This window comes from Lepisosteus platostomus, chromosome 17 (genome assembly GCF_059453375.1).
Source record: "Lepisosteus platostomus isolate fLepPlt1 chromosome 17, fLepPlt1.hap1, whole genome shotgun sequence".
NCBI classification, from domain to species: domain Eukaryota; kingdom Metazoa; phylum Chordata; class Actinopteri; order Semionotiformes; family Lepisosteidae; genus Lepisosteus; species Lepisosteus platostomus.
Genome location: NC_142627.1, coordinates 20,610,769 through 20,628,472, shown reverse-complemented (window position 1 = coordinate 20,628,472; position 17,704 = coordinate 20,610,769). Strand labels below are relative to the sequence as shown.

Sequence of the window (17,704 nt, the reverse complement as noted above, 5' to 3'; positions counted from 1 at the left end):
GCAGTTCTGCCAGCTGCTGTTACGAGAGCCACCCACTGGTGTCCTTATCACAAGCACGGCGAGTGGTATAGCACCACTTGATCCACAGTACAGAGAACAGCAGAGCCAAATACCAGTATGACTGCCTGCCAGCCATGCCTTCAAAAAGACCAAGAAAGGGTTCATTCTCCAGTATTCTCCAGGTTAATCCAGTATTATTTGAAATCGCTAGATAGAACGTGCTATCTACTGTAACTGTTAGAAATCTGTTACAATATGCATGCAATTAAAAAAATATTAAAAGTGTGTAGGTATTTAATTGGTATCCAGGTCAGTTTAAAACACCAGATCACTGGTTTATGCACAATCCCAACATTCTTACAAATGCATTACTTACGAGACGCTTCTTGCAACTACCCAATGCAAAACTTTCATTACGCAGAGTACTGGGTTTGAAACGAGTTTTGTGGGTGGGTTTAAAAATAATGATTCAATCCTCATCTGAATTTTCTGTAAAAGATCTGTGAACATCACTAATTGGACAACAGTAGAGCATGTAGGTCAGGCTTTTGCAAAATATCTTCTTTGCTCCTAAAGCTACGAAGCAGCTAAGGAAAATAAACCAAACATTTCCAACCACATCCTATCAGATGTGCAATTTTGTTTTGTTTCTGTTTTCACTTTTAATCATTTCCCAGCATTAGCAGAGAGCTGGATTACCCATATTAGTTTCCAAGGTCAGCCATGAAACTTAAAAAAAAAGTCAGTATAGAAAATTGTAAAAGACACAGCTCCTGATGACTAATTTATCAGCTGGTATCTAAATGACACAGCAGATGGCATAAAAAGAATAATCCTGCACCTATCTCGGGCATAATTGCTCACTAGGCTGCAGGCAAATGTCTTTGTCATTTCCTTATGTTTCTACTGAATAAAGTTTAAAGATTCTTTGACCCCTTTCAATCTTTGTGAATTTTCTCTTTTTATTGCTGAGGCAGCTAAATGTACAGAACTGTTACAGCTTCATTCAGCATCTTCTTCACTAATGAGCTAGACTGTACTAGAAAATGAATATGGGTAATGTTGTGGCATTGATGTGGGTTTGGAAAATAGTAGCTTCATCAGCAATTATTGTCTCTGGTCAGGGTAAGGTTAAGTGAGATACGGTGTGGACAAGCTAACAATTTGTAAAAGGCTGGCAGATTTATGTTGTATGATGAACAAAGAGAATCCCAGTTGGCTCCTACTAAAATGTATTCAGTAATTTATCAGTGGGATTGAATGAATGGGATATACAGTACTAAGGTTACTGTACTCCCATACACACAATAACATGCTGAGTAGTTCTCCAAATACCAAAAAGAAATTACTATAACCTTACAGCCTGAGTGCACTAATTAGAAAAAGCATACTCTAGGAAAAGCATTGTATTATCTTAATAATACAATGAAATTGAATTTGAAATTGATTCAAAATGGTCTGTTTTATACTACATTTACAGCAATCAACATGAAAGGTTCTATACATTTCTTGAGTCTTTGTTTATTAGGGTATCATCCAGAATGTGTTTTAATTGGAATCTTCAAGAAGAAATAATCCCGATACCCAGAGGGCATATTTTATTTTTGGTTGAGAAACTGACAAGGCTTTAGCATGGAATTCAATGAACAGTGATGACTTTGATGTACGAATCTTTACATTTGGATGGAGTGGTTAGCATTGCTGCCTTGCAGTACTGGGGGCTCTGGGTCCAGCTGCAGACCTGGGGTGCTGTGTGGAGTTTTTATGTCCTCCTCTCTATACTGTACATGCTGGTAGGTGAATTGGCTTGTTTGTGTCTGTGTGACTGCCCTGCGATTGGAGTCCAGTCCAGGGTGCTATCCCTGCCTTGTGCCTGTTGCGTGCTCAGACAGACTCAGACTCCCCTGCGACCCAGAATTGGATGGAACTTAAAATTCTTTAGCCATCTTGGTCAACCCAAACCCGTTTAATCTATTGAGCTAATGGAGGAATTTAATTACTAGTGTGGTTTACAATGCACTTAGAATATTTAGCATTGCAGTAAAAGTTCACGTAGAGCCAATATTCAATATTACTTTGCTTGTTGTCTTAGGTATGCAGGTAAACAATGACTGATTTGTAAGATTCCCTTTTAATCATCATCATTAACATATTAAAGAAAATGACAGGCTGTAATGTTTACTGTAGCAAATGGAAAACACAAAAATTAAAAACATCCTAAGACATTTGAGATATTTAGTCATTAAATGACAAAAATGTATACAGTATATTCATTTAACAGCTTCAATTGATCCATTACTAAAAGTATTTCTATAATTAAAGTAAATAATACACAGAGAGAATTTGTTACTGTATTATAGACACTCAACAGCATTTCATGCTTGATGGGTTTACTCAGTGAACAGTCATCGACTGTTCTTGATTGACTTTCCAATGTAATTTTATGTTAAACATGTTTTAACACTGATTCTGTGCAAGGCAGTTAAAGGTTTAAAAAAAAACTTGGCATTTGAACCATATTTGGTGCTTACCAGAAATGCTTTACATTTAATTTTTCTCCAAAGACTTTCAAAGATAAGCCTCTTTAGCAAATAGTGTAAAACTGTACGATTTCCATCACCAGGAGAAGCCAGCAGAACCGCCCTGAGTTGAAGTACTGTATTCGTGGGAACATCCAACAGTGAACATCTGTGCAGTAGATTATTTTTCCTCCAGCAAAAGAGCCCAGCCAGGCCTGTCCTGCCTGTTTGCAAAAGGCACTGGGAAACTGCAGGGGGTCACTCACAGCATGAGGGAGGGAAGTGTTTTTCATCTGTACGATGAGCACTAGCCTGTCACCTGACAATAACCTGATTTCCCAGGAGTACTGAGGTTTATTTTAACACTATGGCCCATGGCAAAAAAAATGACAAGAGCTGGTATCAGAAAGTATTTTTTCATGTTTCATTTTATACTTGATTGCAAAGGTTAAGAAGGCCAAGGTCGAGAGAGGATTTATGCTTTGTTTGAACACTGTGCATCCTGAATACTAGAAAGTCTGACTGAAACAGCTCAAAATGCTTTTAATAAAATTACCCCATTTATTACAAGGAGAGTTTATTTTTACTTATTCATAGCCTTAAGAGAGTTCATCATAAGACTTTAGGTATTTTGTGTTTCTTAGTAATTAGTGCTGCATGAAAGAGAAAACTGTCCCACCACATGCCACTTCACAAATATACTCTTACACTGTATCATTATCCATCCATTTTCTTATGGCTTTTTCCAATACAGGGGGGGATGCTGGAGCCTATCCTGGCTAGCAAACATGCTTACATGCTCCAGGTACTTGCTGCACAATGTCTTCATAAATATATAAAGAAAGATGTTAACAAAATAAGGGAGACAGCCAATTACACCAATCAACAAATCTCTCTATTTTCCAGTACAGTGCCATACAGGTACAGTATGCTAAAGTATATTAGTATATACTGTACATTAACACCGCTGTACCTAATCACCATCATCACCAAGCTAGCTACATCCAGTAAACTGAACTCAAACACCTCCCTTCACATTCATCTCAAGCATCCCTCCTCCACCCATCTCCATGTAGCAGTGCCCCTTGGTTCAGTGTGAACAGGCTTCGAGCCCTTTCGTCCTGTGACCAGGAGGCGACCCATTAGCCAGGCGGGTTAAGCACATTTCTTTTCTCACCAAGTAATCACAAAGCATTCAATTAATGGATGATGATGTCCCCAGTGAAGTAAATATTATCATTCTAAAACGACAGCCCACAACCAGGAGGAAACGTGCACAGGCTGCAGCTAGGAGAAGAAGGGAAAATGCCTATAACTGAGCTCATAATCTAAACTTCACACCTGTCAGCCCATTTAAAAAAGAAATATGCCATGTTGATGCCATTTAAGTTAATCACAATGCTCCAGCAAGCCCTCCACCCTGCAGGATTCCTGCATCAGACAGGACTTCTTCCCAACCAGCATGGCCGCCCCACTGGGGGGTTCAGCAGGATTATTTTGGGACAGCAATAGTCAAAATTGTTATTCTTGCTCTACAGTCAATCAATGTGTACTTGTGATCATGTGATGAATATGAATGATAAGTAAAAAATAATATTTTAATCGATCGCAGTGCATTTATTTCCTCAGAGGGAAAATGTAACCAAATACTGACTTATATTCCGATTATACCCTGAAATGTACTTAATGTGAATGGGTCCCAGTACTTACGGTGTCTTGAAATCACCTGGTTGAACACAAAGTATGTTTTTGTTTCAACACATTCAAACGGATAACAGAATTACCCAAAACTAAAATGTATATTGTATTTATCATTTAATGTATATTAATCACATGATTACAAATACAAATAACTAAATAACAAAAATAAGTTTGTCTCTTTTGTCCCAATTCTTTTGGAGGGGCAATGTACACATATAAAGAACTACTCATACTACAGAGAATGTGAAAAGGCAAAGCAAGGATTGGGAAAAATAATCTATATACAGTGTTTTTAAAGATAATAAAATGTACATTATTGACCCCATAACACATTCATTATTCCTGCTGTTGTTTCAGTTCAAGGCCATTCAGCACACCACATCATTTTTCCCCACATACTAAGTGATTATTCTAGATAAGACTTTATTGATCCCGTAGGGAAATTGATGTGTTACAGCAGTCCAGTCCAAGACAAGCAAATACTTACTGGAAGACTCCAGCTTCAGTGCCTCCAAAAAGCATGATAATCTATCCATGCTCTAATACTTTATATAAAAAAAACCTTTCTAGCATTGATGAAAATTCATATTTAACAATTTGTCAGTTGTGGCCTAATATTTTAGCCTACTGGAGTCAACTTGGTTTCACATGTATGAAAGTTAAAAAAAATCAAGATCAAATCTCTTCCTCACAACCTTTTACTTAAACCAGAAAGATTCTTCAATAGGTAATCATAAATGAATCTCTGCCTATTTTTTTACACTCTCCAAAACAGGCAATCCAGTAGATGTTTTGTTATATGTTTACATATATTCATGAGGAATGTGCGTTATGAGAAATGCCATTAAAATAAAAGCTGTCAGATGGAATATTGTATGTTTAAACAGGAAAACAATAAATAAATGATTTAATCATTAAAATGGAGTGTCACAACAACACTATCAGGGCTAAAAAAAAAGCACACACGATAGAATCATTCATAGTCAAGAATGAAGCCAACTTCTCTCACACGAAAGACCAAAAATACACAGCAACTGACTAAACAACAGAAAACAGAAACTACTTCCTCTGGAGTAAGATCTGTGGTTCGCAAAGAGTATGAAATTAAAATGGCACCACCCTGCACTTCTGCCATTGGGTGCCATGAAAGATTTTAATAGGTATCCAGACTAATCCATCTGCAATAACTGCCAGAAATCATTTGCCAAACTGATTGTTAACACTGGAATAAAATAGGCACATTATTGTGACTGGATATCGTGAATATTTAGTAGATGTTGAAAGATACAGCTCGGCAAGTCAATTTCTCACCTGCATTCAAACCAAATTGACATGGAATGCAAGGAGGGATTTTTGTGCCCACAGCTTTTTCACTCCATGAAACAAAAACAAGTCGGTTCTGACATGTTGCATCTATTTTGGTGACAATGACAAAATGTTGTTGTTTTTTTAATACCAACCACTATTCAAACATAAATAATGTCATTCTACAAAGAAAGCAGATAAATAGTATCAAAGCTAAAAGGGAGTATTACCTTGATCTTCGATACTAAGGTTTTTGATCATCCACTGCACAATATCAGAACCTGAAAGAAAACAAACATGAAAGATCAAATAGCAGTAGAATCTAAAGTCATACAAAAGACATCAAAAGCATAATCTTTTGACTATTTTTGACTATATGCAAATAATTTTCAAGTAGAACTATGTGGGTAGTTAAATGCCCACCTAAACAAATTATCCACTTTTTTCTGTGATTTCGGGCCGCCTACTACTATCCATTAATTCAGATTAGAAGATGGTGATGATACAGACCGTATGTACTACAATAGTCAATATACAATCTGGTGAACAGCACAATCCACCCACTGCTGTAACTATACCTTCAGGGTTAATCTAGATTAAATGATTTCTAATGAAATCGACACGGTGTGACATACAGAGTTCACATTTTCATTACTAATCGTTAATAACATTTCAAAGACAAAATTCCCGAAAGTCCTGAATACATCAAAAACGCATTTTAACTATCAGCATTTGAAATGCCTAAGGCAAGTCTGGTATCAATATGCAGGGAAAGGTGTCTGTTCTGTTCTAAACATGTAAATATAAAGAATATATTGTTTGATAACAACTTGGTTAACATCTTCACTGGATTTTTTGATTATGCTGGAATTAAAATCATCACCCAATCCACACACATTGTAGCCTATAAAAAATGAAAATGCAAGCAGTGAAATTATTGAAAGTTCATGTGAAATGCATTGTCATTCCTACTGTGAACCCTTGTTTGGTGCAAAAAGAATTTACCTGAAGTCAATTTGTACTTCTTTCAGATCAGTATGAAACATTAAGCATCTGAAATCTACAAATCAATAAGGTAAGCTTATCAGCATTGATAGGATTTAAAGGAATACTCAGATCAATGAGAGCAGTACAAAATGAAATTAACAGAAAAAAATGTCAAGTGTAGCCATACTGAAATCCTTTCATTTTCATTCAAATGGAGAGGAACTTCAAATTTCATTTCTATATAACAATTTTCTAGTAATTTAACATTGTTTTAAGATTGAAATGCAAAAAGATGTAGGGAACGTATTGAAAATCAACACAGACAACTGCCTACCTGCTACCCCGGCTTTTCGCACATGAAATCAACACCAGCTGCTCAGATGTTCTAAATTTAAGCTTTTTTAATTATCACTTTCACTCCTCTAACTTTGGGGACAGGCCTGTAACAAGTAGCACATACATGGAAGGAGTTCTGTGACCATATGGAGCTGTATAAATAATCAAGGCATTTATTTGAAGATTTGCCACTTTTTTTGGCTGACTTTATGTCAAGTTGCCAAGAGAATGGCTTTCTTGAGCCTACTTTCAAGCATAGATACTAATGCATAGATACCACATGAAACATTATAATGTATTCGTTTCATCTCTCCCCGTATGCCAAAGGGTAGCTAATCCACTTTTGAAACAAAGTGGAGTTCCTGGAATCCTTTCATTTTTTTGTGAAAATGTTTAATGTATAATCCTTGGAATGATAAATTCTTATATAGTAGATACACCCATAAAATATATATATTTGAATCCGGTATTGCTCACACCTGGAGAAGGCTCCACAACCAAAACGTTGTTTCCTTTCTTGTCTTTTCAGTATGGATTAAACTTTTACTTGTTCCTTAAAATATTGTTATGCATACCCGAAGGTCTAGGGGTATATGGAGTGCGCCATTGAAGGAACCCCAGGCGTGCAGGAAGAAATCTTTGGGGCAGTGAGATAGTTGTAACGAATTACAGCAGGTAAATAGAAGTGGAATATGTACAATTTGAAAAGGTGACTGGTAATGGCGTAAAGGAAATATGAGTGGTGCCAAAGGAACGAAAATAAACAAAATGGAGCTGGCTAATAAAGTGAGGGGAAGCTGACCTACTGTAACTACAAAAAAAACCCCCGAAAACCCCAGTCTTCGGCGTCTTCTTACGCCCTGGCTAACCTCCCAAAACCATACAAGACAAAAGGCACTCGCCCGTACTAAACTAGTGTTTCTAATACAAACTACGTGTGCACAATGTTACCCGGACAACCATAACTCTTTACACTAAAGTTCACACAAATAAACAAGTGAGCTACGAATACAAATAAAAGGGTGAAAGGGTGTAGACAGGGAATAGGGAATAAAAGACCACAGAGGTTGATACTGTATAACACGTCTGGACAAGGTAACGGCGAAATAAAGGATAATACAAACAAACCAAAGTACAAGGAGGAGACGAACACAAACCAACAAAGCCGAAGCTATACGGAAACACACCCGAAGAGCCACGAACGAGAACGAAGAAAGCCGAAACAAGCCGGAGCCGAGCGAAAGGCCCCTTACCCTCTCTAAACTTCCAAGTTAAACTCCGAAGAAGCTGAGTTCTGATTGGTCGAGAAGCTGATTACGAATGACGTATTACGGCCAGGTGAATGAATTAATGAACCAATGGGGAGGGAGGACAACCAAAGTCAGGAAGTGTGGAACACAGAAACAAAACAAACACACATTGACCGCACTGGGACGTAAGAATATATATTGTATACTATGCAATAAGGTTAAAAGTTATGAAAACATTCCCCACTAATAAAAAACGAAACACCTGATGATATCTGAAAAAAATAAAGAAAATTAAAACTCAGTCAAAAGTGTGTTCCTTCCTTATTTTCAAATTGTTTTGCTATTTATTAACTCTTCATAAAAGAGTGCTTTCTCTACTTTGATAAAATGAGGAGTACAGGTACTGTAGGTGGAAGAATGAATTATACAATGACTGTATGATAATTCAAGAGTGTTATGCGTCAGTGATACAGATCCTTTCAGTTGTGGGATTTATAGAAAGTGATTTTTTTACACAGTTCTTGAGTATTAGTCCTTAAGGAAATAAATTAATGAAATCAGGTTTTTTATTGTATAAAAGTCACAGGTTAGAGGTGTTCTCAGAACTGCAAACAGTTCTGAACAGAAGTGCCACTCAAAAATGTCATATAAAGTTTCTTTTCAACTAAATATTCATCAAACATTTCAATGTCATAGCATCTTACAAGTCAAAACTGTTCTCCTTTGGTATAGTCAACTGATAATTGAAGTGTAAGGGCCCAAAAGGAAAGATTTGCAAAGAGCTAAGACAGTTCTGTAGATGTTTAAATGTGCCCTACAGACGGTATAAACACTATGTTTTTGCTTTCAAGGTTTAGCAATAAGACAGTCATCTGATATTTTAAATGTTGTCCCAGCAAAACACAAACCAGGATCTAGGTGCTGTGTATGTTGATTCCACATTTCCCTGGATTTTCAACCAAACCTTTCTCTGCAAAAGGACATATGGTACCATTATTTTAAATTATCATACATAATATAAAGGTATTATTGGCATTTTATGTTTTTTTGTGTGAAAGGGTGATCTATTTCACTAACATTCATTACCCTGACAGAAAATCATTTCCTGTCAGGTCCTTTTAACAGTGTTTAAGTGATTACTTTAATACGTCTAACTGGAGGGATAACACAATTAAAAATGCCATTGTAGAAGATCACGGAATACCTTGATTGGCATTGCTTTTCAGTAAGAATAAACAAATGTCATTTCAGAAACCCCGTTTAACAATTTAAATACAGCACAATGACTGCTTGAAAAACTTGAAAAACAAATGTTAGTACAAAAGAAAACAGTCTTCCAGCATTTTAACAGCATTTACAAAGCAGTCTTACAGCATTTTAAAATATGCCTTTTCTAGAACAGAGAACCAAAAGAGAATTTATAAATCTTCCTATTAACTATCTTTTTTTAACACTCTGCAGGTGAGTGACACGCTATTTTCATTTCCTGAGATATACAACAATCAATCAAGTAAGAAAGAAGAAGTATCTTTAGGGTTTTCTGCTTTACAATATCTCACCTGGATTGGAGTGGTATATTCCAAAAATTTTTGGGGATAAACTGCAGAAAGTTCAGAATTATGATTGTGATTGTAAGTGATGTCTATTGTTTTCAAACAGTACTCCAAAGTAATAATTCAGACACCTACAGGCATCTAGCCATTCTTTCTGTTTGTTTTCAGGTATGTTGTTTCACTAGGAATGACAACACCCAAGATTAAAGCGTCATTAAAGGAATATGGAGCGACATTTTGGCTTAACCTGCTTGGCTGTGGGCTGACCTCCCGGTCAGGGGACAAGGAGGCCAGGACCCCCATGCAGGGTGACCAAGGGGCAGCTGCAGAGGTGGAGATGGGGTGGAGGTGGGATGCGAGAGAGAAAGATAGGGATTTCGTAGGTATTTATAGCGTTTGGGAGAGGAATGGATTGTCAAGAGCGATTGCTAATTACTGACTGCTGAGTCTGAATGAACTTGGTTGTTGTCATCCCTCCCGAACGTTCGTTATAAACTCCATATGTCACTTTGATATTTTTGAGAGTTTGTTTAATGCATATATTTTAGCAGTTTCTATAATCAGATGTCAGCAGACCTGTCTGTATCTTTTGAAAGGTCTCCTAGGACTAGCATATTGCAACAGGAGTCTCATAGGTTGGGGAAAACAGAGTCTTAGGTTAGTCTATAAGCACTGGATATACCATATCTAATTTCCTATAAAAACTTTAAAAAGGTTTTAAAACACCAAATGAAAAGAATTCACATTTTGACATAGTAAACAGTAAAGATATTAATACCTGAAATGAAGAACAACCCTTTGGTAAAGCTGGGCTTCAGACTAGCGAGATACTGAAGCAGAATGTGCAGACTTAGAAAATACAGCATTTACAGTGAAATTCACTTGGGTTAAGAAAACAGCTTTGGGAAAAAAGGGAAAAGGTTTGGTAATGGAATCCACAATTCATATCCAATAAGGTGATTTTGGATTACTGTGCTTTTGTATATTAATCTACTGTACCACTTGTCAAACAGCTTTGACTCTCTACTGCTACAATACTGTTTAGATGTACTGTAGCTGAAACATTTGACTGAATTAATTTGAAGAATTTCTAATATTCTCCCCAAGACCTTATGTAAATGTGCCACTGTCAATAAATTGCATTATTATGTATTAATATGTAAGCCTTTAAAAGCTTCACAAAAGTGCATAGAGCTACAGTAGTCTGCATATGAGTTGCTGCATATTGGAATGACCATGAACACCTGGGTGGTTCACTGAGTTTTGAAGCAGTTTTAGTGATCAGTGTTCGTGCATCCTGGACTTAAGATTGCCAAAGTTTAAAGTATTGGTGTAATTAATGGTTCAGGCCATAAACAGCAATGGTCTCAGTTTTTCCTGAAGCATAATTGGCCAGGAGCTGTGGGGTGTAGGATTGGGATTAGTGTCCCTGGGGTCTCTGGGCTTTCAGTGAAACAGCAGCTCCCTTCCTGTAATGCACTGTGGAGCTTGAAGTGTGTCAAAAGAGGAATGGGTTTGGAGTGAGACATCAAAAAACAAATGGCAAATTACAGACTGGAATAAAAAGAAAAAAATGATAGAGGAATACATCAATGCACCCAAAGAAAATTCATAACTTTTAACACTGGCCAAAGTAAGAATATTGGTTAAAAATCAGGTTTCTTATAATTGCTATAGTAACCTCTACATTAAGTCATTACCTTTGTCACAGATAAAAATATAGTATGATGATAAATATGCTAAAGTTTTACAAGTAAAAATGTAATAGTCTATTATTGACTGATTCACCATTTTTTTAGAATGAAAGTGCTTTTTATACAAGAATTTCAAAGTAACTGAAAAATGAAACGATGACCTTAGAACTATGAAGCTTCCAAGCAAACAGTAATTTAAGCAGCACTATTTAAAATGTGTAACATAATGGTTGTGCTAAATAGTACATACAGTATAGGGTTAAATTGCAAAGTGATCATACATTTTCAGAATGTTTTTAAATCTTTTTTAAGACATGTATCTTACATAATCCGTTCTTGCAGAGTTATAAGGCACAGACTTTGAAGTGAACATGTGGCTAACTTACTAATTTTCAAATTTGTATCCTTTACAAAAAGTCATTGGTCTCTTATGTCTATTTTTAAAATGCTTACGAATCGCTGATGAACAGTTTGCTGATCTCATCATCTGTGCTGCTTTTCCTGGTTTCTGTTACTCTTTGATTTCCTTTTCATACAGCATGTTTTACATGACCTGGAAATTCAATTCCCAGCTATCTTTGATAACTTGCTGGAGTGTGGGATTCCATAGCAATGCATCTGAGGCAGAAATAACTTTCTGTCTAAAACTATCTGTAGGCAAACCACTGATTATGCTTTCTTGTCTCGAATGTTAATTCATTGTGCAGCTACACTGTGCAAGTAATTAAATGAAACAAAAATGACTGCAACAAAGTTCATTGATGGGGCTAATATTATGTTTTCTGTGGAACTGATGGTCATAATAATATTTCACGTGATACTATTTAATTTGATAAATATACTTTAATTCTATATTAGAATTATTCATTTTTCTAGGACTGGGAAATTAATACTGTATGCAGTATCTATACAATCCTGTTTGCTACCTTTCTTCCTACCAGAATCTTTGTAAGTAATGTACAGTATATATCTCACTGAGCACACTGTTCACTGAGATCACACTTAGGAGGAAAACACTTCTATAGCTACTGTACAAAAGAGTATTACAAAATAGTCACAATGTGAAAGTTAAAATAGTAGAACAATGTAACAATTCAATGCAGTTCTCAGACTTAATGTAACCTACATGCTGTTTCCTATTTCATATACGGCAGAAGGTATGTACATTACAGTGGCTTCCTTTTCCTATTCATCTCCTTCACCTACAACAGGTATGAAGCCGTGTTCTTCTGAAACGAATTCAGACTGAGGCATTTCTCGTACCCCTACTCCTAATGCAACCCTTTCTCTGTGGGGAACTCATTGTGAAATGGAACCATATTTATGAATACAATGGGGATAAAGGAAAACTCCCTGCTGAGACGCTAGGATAATTACTTACTGTGGACACACTAATGAACTACACGATCCTCCAAGCAGCGAGTCTGCTTTCAGCAATTTGGAAATCACACTGGTCCTTCCATATGAAAATCAGAACTGGCATTGTGCAAGAGGAGTCACAACAAAGCAGTGTGCAATGTGACTGTATATCATGAAATGTTCCTTGCAAATAAAGTTTGCAGATGCAAAGAGGTGCTGCATACCGAGCAGTGCATTATGCAACACCAAATGGCACACCCACAAAAGCACAGAAATAGGGTGCCTTCCTGTCCAGCATCAAACTGTTTGCAAAACAGCACACAAACCTGAGCAATATACTGAGCTAAATGACTGTCAGGAAAGTGGGACAGAGAAAATAGGACAGTGCAGTGGGTGGTGGCCCCAATTAACAAGCAGACCTGAGATCAATAGAAATAATGATGTGCAGGATCCTCTGGTCTGAACAGGCCCTTTGGCATTTCTGGATGTGACTGCATGTGCCTGGACACTATAGTGGAATGAGCAGGTGACAAAGAACCAGGTAGATCCCATATCAAGTTAGGGTTCCTCATGGCACTTCTTAGTTAATGCACTCTCCAAAATTCAGAGATGACCCATGTGTTGTTCCACTTATATACAGTACTGTATATACTGTATGATGCTCCGCTTTAGGTGCAGCCTACAGTCCAATACCACTTTACACATTGCAAATAATGTTTACATGACCTTACATGAAACAGGTTATCCGAAACCACAGTAATGATGCAGAATACAAACAGGACAACACACCAGTTATGTAATAACATAAAAAGCATATCTGTGCAATACACATGAATGCATATGTGAATGGTGTCTGAATGTCTACTGTTAAACAAGGGTCTCCAACCCAGGTCCTGAAGAACCCCAATACAGTACAGCACTGTAGGCCACGTGTATTAAAACATCTGTAAACTATTGTTTAATTACACATGTAATCTGTTCAATTAAGAGAACTCATGTTATTGAGAGATGAAGAGTACTGACATTGTAGCTCTAAATGATGTCTAAATCACTCAATTTAATAAATCACCTATTTAAAGAAAGCTGTGATGGCGGCCAACAGCACCTGCTAGACTGGGGCTCTCCAGACCAGGGCTGGAATCCCTGCTCTAAAGTATAATGACAGTCAGGGGGAAAGAAGGCTGAAGTGCAGGGTGCCTTATAATTTTGTCACAGTTTGCATTAAATGTGCTCTCTTGCACGCTGGCTTCACTTCATCTACTTCATCTTCGAGTAGCTCTATTATGATGTCACTACTTAGCTGATATCCATATGTAATTTATAGCGGTGTGGCAAAGAACTATCCTCTTCCCTTCTTATTTATTGTGCATGTTATTGGTGGCAGCACCTCATCCACACAACTCTCACAGGTGCCATTCTTTCGGTTTTGTTTTCCTTAGCCTTACTTTCATGGTTTGTTCATCGTGATAGGGGGAAGACATGCTTATTTTATTTAACTTATTTTAGGGTGGCAAGGTGACACAGTGTTTAGCATTGTGGCCTCACAGCGCTGGGTACAAAGAGCAATTCCAGACCCTGGGTGCTCTCTGCGTGGAGGTTGTCTGTTCTTCCTGTGTTCGTGTGGGATCCTCCTGGTAATCCAGTTTTCCGCAGTCAATAGACATACTAGTATGTTAATTGGCTTGTGGGAAATTTGCCATGGGGTGACTGTATCTGTGTCTGTGTGTGCCACCCAGGGTGTAACCTGCCTTGTGCCCATTGCTTGGTTCTTCCATGACCCTGAATTGGATGAAAGGGTTAGAAAATGGATGGATGAACAGTTTTTTTCTGCTGTAATTAGACCTGCTACAGGTCACAGTATTTTGATTGTCTCATTTTAATGTCAAGCAAACCTTGATTGTATGATTTTCACGCTGTCTTTTTCAAAGCTCTCATGGAACACGCCCATACTGAAATGAGGGCAGCGTGATAAACACTTATTTAGTTGTGGGACTGTCACTGTAGCGGAGCTAGTTTGGACACGGTGACGTCATCGCCCTGCCTGCGCGTAGCAGGGTCCTCAGCCGCCTGGGCTGGGGGAGGTCTCCTTTAGCTCACTCGGCTGGTTCCCTGTTGCGTTACACCGGAGACTCGGGTTAGCGCCCAGGTGTGGCAGGACGAACCGGCGGGGTGACCACAATGGTCACATCATTATTCACATTCAGACATTTTACAATGCTGGAAATGATGAAATGGACTCGTAAGCTTTTTGGTCATGCATCATGACAGTGACTGGTTTTTCATACTGTATATGAGGCACATTATTCTTTTTCCAAAAGACCGTTGAAAATCCTGCTACTGTTTTGAAGACAAATTAGTGTTTTTTTTTTCCTCACACTGTTATATTTATCATAACTCACAGTGAAGACAGTGAAGCCTTATTATGTTAGTAATATTGTAATGTAAGTGAAACCTGTAAACTAGGATATTCCCAGGAGTGTTAATTCTGTTACATTGAAAATTAGGGAAAGTTGATATTATTAATTGTAAGTATTTGTAGTTTATTGGCCAGCAGTCATATCACACTACAAATCACAACTGACAACTCACTGACACTCAGCAGGTGTGAGCCTGGTCAGTACCTGGATGGGAGACCTTCTTGGAAAAACTAAGGTTCCTGCTGGAAGAGGTGTTAGAGAGGCCATTAGAGGGCACTCACCCTGTGGTCTGTGTGGATCCTAATGCCCCATTATAGTGACGGAGACACTATGGTGTAAAAAGGTGCCATCCTACAGACCGAGGTCCTGACTCTGCGGTCATTAAAAATCCCAGGATATTTCTCGAAAAGAGTAGGGGTGTTACCGCTGCATCCTGGCCAAAGTTCCCACTGGCCTTTGCCAATCATGGCCTCCTAATAATCTCCATCACTGAATTGGTGTCATCACTCTGCTCTCCTCCCCACTGAGATCTGGACAGACAGTGTTCTGGCGCACTCTGGCTGCCGTCGCATCATCCAGGTGAGGCTACACATTGGTGGTGGTGGAGGGGAGTCCCAATTACCTGTAAAGCTCTTTGAGTGGAGTGTCAAGAATGTATATTGAATTATTAATTATTATTAATTATTTAAACTAAGCAGTTAATAAAGTATCACGTTTTTGTGAGACATGCAGAATCATTTTAATAATTAAATTTTATGTACTGTTGTTTCACTAGATTGTCGTAAACTGCAGTAAATATTTTACATTGGATGACCACTTCGTTAAAATCATGTTCCATATGCAAAACACACTATACATTTGCTGTTGAATTTGAGGATTTTCTATTCCAGCTGGATTTACAGTAAGTTGCCTGACCTTTTCTACCCACAGCAGTGCGATTGGCAAACACATTTAGCCATGCCCCTCAGACCACACCTATACCATCTACCTCATTATGATTTCTTATTTATTGCACATCTCCAGTCATTGTTTACATGTCTGCATTGTTTACATTCAAACTGTTTACTTGGTACCTTTTACACTACTGTCTACTGTTTGTTTGTATATTGTCTTGATGCACTGTCTGCACTTTGTGTTCTTACACTTTATTAACAATCGAGAGACTTTCTGTTAGTAATAATTCAATTGTACCAGTACATGTACCGGTTACATATGGCAATAAAGTTCAAGTTCAAGTTTTAAGAGATACTGTATGAATCACACGTAAGGAGACCCACTTACTGTAAATACAAACAGTACTGTATATGATAAATAATATGCTGTATACACGTTTACGTGCCTAAGTCTGACTAAATGTATTGTACATTAAGCAGAAAATGTATTGCTCTCATCCTTACCACTGTTATCGTTAGTTATTATTATTATTATTTCTTTATATCTAATAAAGTGCTACTGTACTGTATTTTCTTGTCATTTAAAATGTTCAAAAAGACAATATTCTTTCTAGCTACCTCAACAGCAAAATATTTTATTAAAAGAATATAATTCCCATAATAAATTAAGACAATGCTAAGTACACATTGACATCATAAAAACACACATTAAAGTCAATAGTGCCACCAAGGATCCTACCGCTAGTCACTTATACTGCTCCCATGAACACTGTCATTACTGTTTGCAATTTTCATCTCAGTTTGGCTGCACGGAGATACAGACTGTTTACCCATCTTCAAAGGAAGTGAGAAAGTAAACACTGTCCTTACCTTGGGTTTTAATTGTCAATTCAACTCAACACAAGAGACACCGAGCTGCAGACCCACAGTGTTTTAACCCTCAGTTCCGGCTCACAGGTTGTCTTTTCTATTCGTTTAATTTGATCTGGTTTGCATAAGTCCCTGTACTTTGGTAAAAGTAGAGTGAAGTGAAGTCAAGAGTAGTTATGGACAAGTGTAGTATAAACAATGGAAAAGATGGAAAAGTACTGTACTGTAGATGTGTCCTAAATAGAAATATATACTGCATATAGAAATACCACTTGTTATAAGAACTGTTTTCCTCTCTGTTCTGATAATTGTTCCCTTTTCTGATTCTTGAAATAAAATACACGCCCTTCAGCAAATAAACTTTATTGCTATCCTTCTGATATGCAATGTGGCAATCCTAGTTAATGCTAAAGTAGAACATGATTCCATAAATAAAGCAATGCATCTGGCCTGCAGGTAAATATGCCTACACATGACAAAACTGTCATTTTAGATATCTACTGTACCTACAGTACCTACCAGTAAGCAATGCATAAATGACAAAATATCATATAGTATCATATACTAAGTGGCATTACCTTACAATGCTCAGTGGTTTTAAAAATGTAATTACTTTTACAGACCTGTAAAATAATGCTCACAATGGAAATGTGTTAAATCCAGTTCCCAAGAAACACAGTTCATTAAATAATTAAAGAGATGCATTAAACAAATGTCCTTTACTTGCCCTCACAAAAAGCTGAGCTAAGCCTTTTGTGTAGCATTTTCAGTATTTGCTTTTGTTTTAATGATATTGCTGTTCATGGTTCACTTTATTTTG

The 17,704-nt window shown here is 37.3% G+C and overlaps 1 protein-coding gene across 6 annotated transcripts in view; it reads right to left on the bottom strand.

The window, feature by feature from the left end:
• The window catches only part of rgs7b (regulator of G protein signaling 7b), a 97,428-nt gene that overhangs the window by 45,738 nt on the left and 33,986 nt on the right, over nucleotides 1–17,704 (bottom strand). For all 6 annotated transcript variants that reach the window (XM_088610163.1, XM_088610159.1, XM_088610158.1 and 3 more), the window contains one exon: nucleotides 5,756–5,806. In XM_088610163.1, coding sequence (XP_088466289.1) covers nucleotides 5,756–5,806 — 51 coding nt within the window. The remainder of the gene's footprint in view (nucleotides 1–5,755; nucleotides 5,807–17,704) is intronic.